The following is a 6279-nucleotide window of genomic DNA, read 5'->3' as shown; positions in this document are numbered from 1 at the left end:
ACTCACTCACCCACAAAAATGCAACCCCATATTTGGAATCTGAATGTATTCATTCAAATCAAACAACCAAATCAAACAACCAAAAACACAAAAATAAAACACAAAGTATACATTTTCCCTCAATCACAATTGGTTTTCAGAAAAGAATCATGAAGTTTAAATAGTTAAAAAAAAAAGTCAAACAGTGCAAAAAGAATCAACTGCATACGGTTAAAAGTTATTTCATATTTTATTTTCTAATTGTAATAGTTTGCATCCATTTTTTTTTTACATAAGTCCAAATGATGGGACTTTTTAACATAAGTCCAAATCTTCAAATCAGTCAATACTAATTAGCTGTCATGAATCTATATAGTAAAAGAACTCATTAGACTTAAGAATGAAATATGACCAGAGCTATCAATATTAATTAACTATAAACTTTCTCTAAAGAAATATAGTTGGTATTTTGCAAAACATCCATCTTTAAGCAATTTAGAGACTTGTTAGTCTTATGCTGAATTAAATGAGGGTGGTAACATTATTTTATATATTGTGTCAACATGAATATATGAATATATATATTCTACTAGTTTCTTTTATTATAGGAACCAAAGACTGCAAGTGAAAGAAATAGTAAATAGAGAATATAAAAGATGTGCATATTTGATCTTACACAGTCCTGGATACCAAGTGAAAAGCGGCAGACACCACTCTAGGTGCAATACACCTATGGAGACATAATTAATCCTCCCACCAATTCTGCAGGTACTATTCTCATCACCCCCATTCTTACAAGTAAGGAGCCTGAAACTCACACAAGTGAGAGAAGGTGCCCATGGTCACCTGGAGGTTAAGAGCAGAGTGGGGGTTGGGGCACAGGCCTCCTGACCCCAGGGCCCATGCTCCCTTCACTCTCTATCACATTGCCTCCTAAGTTCCTAGCAGCTGGGGGTAAGAGGATCCACTCCAATACTCTCCAAATCCCTTGGTTCACTCTGTACCTGAGAAGTTAAGTGTCTCAATGCAGCTGTAGTAAGACTTAAGATTTTGTTCTGAGTAGGAAGAAATAAGCAAGGATAAAAAGAATGATAGTTCAAGGTAAATCAAAAACACAAAAGTAGTGTGTACAAGTTCATGGGAGTCCAAACAGTATAAATGAAACTTCCTCTTGCTAAGCAGGACAAAGATCTAAACATCTCCTACCAATATGAATCTTAATTGTTAGAACAGGTAACATAAAGAACCTCACTTTCATTCTGATACTTTAACTGTCAAGCTACAGTTAATACTGGATACTTTAAAATCTGTAAACAAATCAAATCAAGTATAAATCCAGCTAGGTATTTTTATTTCAAACATGCTTTTACCTACTTGATTACTCTGTTGTTCTGAAGTCAGTACTCACAGCAGTTTATATCTACTAAAGATGTTATTCACCATCCTATAATTTAATATTTACACAAGATAGATGAGATTAAGTTAAACTACAAGTCACAAGGAGTTTTGTAACCAACTATATTCACAGCCATGATTCTGTAGATGTGGTGAGTAAACCAATGGCCATTCCTTAATAAAATACACGAATTTTCATCATGCATAGTTTACAGGATCCTTAAGAGGATCTCTTAAGAGGCTGGATGTTCAAAAAAGAGTTAACAGTCAAGCAATTAAATCTTGGCAAGTCTTTTTTCACACAAATGCTTGGTTTGGTTGTTGAGCCACCTTAGTAATACAATTTATTTATACTCTAACTGGTAGTAGAATCAACACTGCATGAAAAATGCAAGCCCATCAAATTCATTAGTAATAATTATTATACCCGCTTAGCAGGAAGAACCATTATTTTGGATTTCAAACATTTTATTTTCTTTCAGGGCATACCTTATAGCTCTGTTATGGGAATCAAAGAGTATAACCAAAAAAACCCCAAAACCAAAAAAATAAACAAAAACCAAAAAAATACCATACAAACCAAAAACCAACCAACCAAAGAAATTCAACAAAACACCACACATACACACACCAAAAAAAAAACAAAACAAAAAACACCAAGGACTACTTCCATTTCTCATTTGAAATATAATCAATAAAACTATACAAATTTCACATTAAATTTAATAAAACAATCCCTCCAAGTAGTGTTGCGTATGACCTAGAACTTTACCATTTTATAATCATTATGATTTGAGATTTTCCAGGATGCAATGGCACTAGATTGAGCTTTTACTAGGTAGGCAAGGAAAAAAAAATATCACTAACACACACATGAATGGGGACCATAGTTGTAATTTAAGAATCTTTAGACGAACCATGTTTGTTAGAGGAGGTAAGTAGAAAAGCTAATGTGTGAGCTGTACCATCCCTACCATGAACTGTACCACAGATGCAGAGTTACAACATTCTTGGTAAAACAACACGGAAAAAGAATCTATATATACACCACAAATTTAGCAAAACACTTTTTGTACAGAAGCCTAAATATCTTAAGTTTAGATTTTGATGAAGATAATCACTAAGTCGATTCTTCAAGGCTAGTTTCTTACAAGTCTTAAAAAAACCAGCTCATGGTCTCGGATGCATTCCCTCTAGGTTAAGTGTTCAGAACTCCAGAGCATAAGAAACATGAATTCCAACTGTCTACTCATTTCTATTCTTTGATTTAATAATGTTTTATAGTACCTCAGATTCTGATTCCAGAGTTTGCACACTTAGGAATAAGCATGAGATTAGAGAAGATTTGCTTCTTTTTTGAAGCCACATGAAGGTTTATTTCCCTTTGTAGTACTTTTCATCATTGAAAACACCTCTGGAGACCGGTAGAATAGAAGCTTCATTACCTTAATAATGGACCTCTTCTTTTAAAGTTGCATAAGATTTCAATGTGGCTAGCGAGGTCTAAATAGCCCAGCCATTAATTTCATCTTTGTAGAATTGAAAACAAAACTAAGTAAGGGAAAATCCAAATTCCCAATAAAATACAAGCAAAACAAATCTTTACACACAATAAAATACATCCTAAACACCAAGTAAGGGTATAATATACTCTGCAGATGACATTGTCTTTATTATATTTCTCAGCTGTAGCTCTCCCATTTAAAATGAGAAACCATCTTTTCAGTAAATTGTTATTCCCCTCCTCTTTTCCCAGCTTAGGGATAGTTTGAAAAAGGCTTAATTTGTACAGTTGTTAGGAAATTAAATTTTCATTCATACATAATTCAGGTGTTTATAAAGCACTCAAAATTGTAGCTTATAGGTATATGACTTCTGAAATAAAATGACACTTTAACAATATTTTTGTTCTTTAAAAATATTCTACATACATGCATATGATCAAAACAATCTTTTCTTGTTTGGGAAATTTCCTATGCATAGTAAGGAAAAAAACTGCCAACTATATATAGCAACGTTTCAATGTTAAGATGACTGGGTGCCACCTACTGTTCAATTCCTGTAACTACTAACCTTACAAATTAAAAATTGCTATTAAAACCCAGGTTCTAAAACCTGCATTTTGGAAATGCTTTTTTGCTGATACATTTATAGTGGCAAAATAAGATCATGAAAAGAATGTACATGATATCAAAATTAGTACAAAAATAGCCACATGCTACTTAAATATGAAAAACAGACCTAATCATTTTTACTTCAAATGCAGAGTTCTGCCTCCTTTAAACTGTATCAAAATCTCAAGGGAACATCAAAGTAACTGGAATATACAGTCAACAGGCTAGTCAAAGTTAGGGCTTAATCATAATCCATAATGAGTGTAGGGCAACGGTTAATTCAGAACATTCATTTACTTACGGGAAGGGGTCAAAGTAGGAAAGGCAGTAATGCATTTCTCCCCTCTTTTTAAAAATAGTAGATGTGGTCTTTTACCCATAAGCTCCAATACATCAAAAGAACAAAGGGGGTTTAACTTTTCACTTAAGAGAATTCAGCATTACCAGTTTTTAAAGAAATACTTTAGAAACAAATCAGTCTGCTTTAGCAAATTGCACTCATGCTAATGAAATTTTAATCTTCTTTAACAGGTCACAGCCAAAATCCAAATTGTTGGAACAATCCTCAGAGAAATTGGAATGTAAAATGTTGAATTCAATTTAGATCTGGAAGGGAAAAGAACATCAGATCAAATGAAAGAATTCTTATATTCCAGCAGTCTACCACATAAGGGAGGCTTGCACACCCTAAAGCTATCTTTGAAGAGGAAATTCTACACACAGGGTTTTTCTCAATTACAGTTTGTTGCCAGTAAATCTTTACAACCATGTCATGCTATGCAAAATATTCTTAATAAAGTTTAGTGTCTCCTCCCTTTTGTGTTAGTGATGAAAGATTTTTTATTCTGGGGTGGGAGCAGACACAGGAGTATTATCTGAGAAAGGGGCAAGTCTAACAGTAACCAAATTCTCCTCTCAACCTGGGTACAGGAAAAAAGGCTAGCGTACCTATGAACCATCTGGAGAAATGTCTTGGAAAAGTAGGGTTCTCAGGTGGTAACAAGGCAACCCTCGCAAAACGTTCAAGATAACTCAAATTCCTTTAGTAGCCACCATCTTTTACCATCTCTTTCCCTGCCAGCTTACTGGGTCCAGTTCCAAGGCATCACTGGCACAGATTCAGAAGTTTTTTTCTTAGAAAATCTTAACCCTGTCTAGATCCTCAATTAGGAAAATGTAATACATTTTCCTAAATGAATACAGCTCCGTGTATTCAAATTCAAATTCATATTCAAAAGTGTTCTCTGATTAGGTTCTTAATTTCCAAAAGAGACCTTCTACCCCAGCTCTAAAAATGTTTGGACTGCCCCTTAATTTACAACACAATTCCATGTCAGGTTCTGGTCACAGAATATAATCAATAAATCTACTGTCAAAGTATCATTAACAATTCAGTCACAAGAATTCTGTGGCTCAGGGTCTCTAAAGGGAGGTACATTAAAAAAAGAATGATGTATTTATGTAAAAATTAATAAACGCATATACACATGGAGGATATATACTCAAATCCTTAATTCACCCTGAGTATTCTAAATGGTCTGAAGATGCATCAAAATATAAGATGGATTGATGGATGAATAAAGATATAGTTAAGATAGGGGCGCCTGGGTGGCTCAGTTGGTTAAGCGACTGCCTTCGGCTCAGGTCATGATCCTGGAGTCCCGGGATCGAGTCCCACATCGGGCTCCCTGCTCGGCAGGGGGTCTGCTTCTCCCTCTGCCCTCTTCCCTCTCGTGCTCTCTGTCTCTCATTCTCTCCCTCTCAAATAAATAAATAAAATCTTTAAAAAAAAAAAAAAGATATAGTTAAGATATATGATAAATCAGGTATAAAAATATTAATTATAGAATCCTGGTAGTGGGTATCACTTCTGATGCCTAACTCAGACTTCCTGAAGATCAGCCTTAGTATTTTTGAAAGGCTCTGGTAATTGTGTTGCACAGTCTTAGGAAATACTGCCCCAGGTACACTAAAATTTCATCTTCGAATCAAACCAAACATTAGCATAATTATTTTTAGATTTATATACACCGGTGGGTTCTCAATGACATTTTTATTTTAAGGAGTTGAAAAAGAGCCCACACTGGAGTTAAGAATAACTTATAATACTACTACAATTATTTATATTGCCAGAAACTAAGTATGAATTTCATTTAAGTACTGTTAACAGCAAAAGGGCATTTGTTCGTGTGAGCATCACTGCTTTACCTTTCAGAAAAATAATACATTTTCCTAAAACACACCAACTCCAAACCAAGAGCCTGGCAACAGTGCATATCCAACAGATTGGCATAAGTAATTGGCAGAAGGTCTCAACTTTTTAAAGATTATTTATTTTAGAAAGAGAGATCGGGCGCCTGGGTGGCTCAGTTGGTTAAGCGACTGCCTTCGGCTCAGGTCATGATCCTGGAGTCCCTGGATCGAGTCCCGCATCAGGCTCCCTGCTTGGCAGGGAGTCTGCTTCTCCCTCTCCCGCTCCCCCCTCTTGTGCTCTCTCTCTCAAATAAATAAATTAAAAAAAATCTTTAAAAAAAAAAAAAAAAGAGAGATCACACATGTGGGGGAGGGGCAGAGGGAAAGGGAGAGAGGCGCCCCTGGAATTACAACATATGTTAAAAGCCTTGTTAAATTTGAGACCTTTTGGGGTGTGTGGGTGGCTCAGCTGGTCAAGCGTTTGACTCTTGGTTTTGGCTCAGGTCATGATCTCAGGGTTGTGGGACAAAGCCCTGCGTTGGACTCCATGATCAGGGCAGAGTCTGCTCGGGATTCTCTCTCTCCCTCTGCCCACCTC

The 6279-nt window shown here is 35.6% G+C and overlaps 1 protein-coding gene across 1 annotated transcript in view; it reads right to left on the bottom strand.

The window, feature by feature from the left end:
• Positions 1–210: 210 nt before the first annotated feature.
• The window catches only part of EIF1AX (eukaryotic translation initiation factor 1A X-linked), a 23663-nt gene continuing 17594 nt past the window's right edge, over positions 211–6279 (bottom strand). The window contains exon 7 of the mRNA XM_006741714.3: positions 211–4094. Coding sequence (XP_006741777.1) covers positions 4089–4094 — 6 coding nt within the window. The 3' untranslated portion in view covers positions 211–4088. The remainder of the gene's footprint in view (positions 4095–6279) is intronic.

Source organism: Leptonychotes weddellii, chromosome X (assembly GCF_054177405.1).
Source record: "Leptonychotes weddellii isolate Sample4059 chromosome X, ASM5417740v2, whole genome shotgun sequence".
Lineage (NCBI taxonomy): Eukaryota > Metazoa > Chordata > Mammalia > Carnivora > Phocidae > Leptonychotes > Leptonychotes weddellii.
Note: the sequence above shows the minus strand (reverse complement) of the source record. Positions and strands in the feature narration are given on the sequence as shown.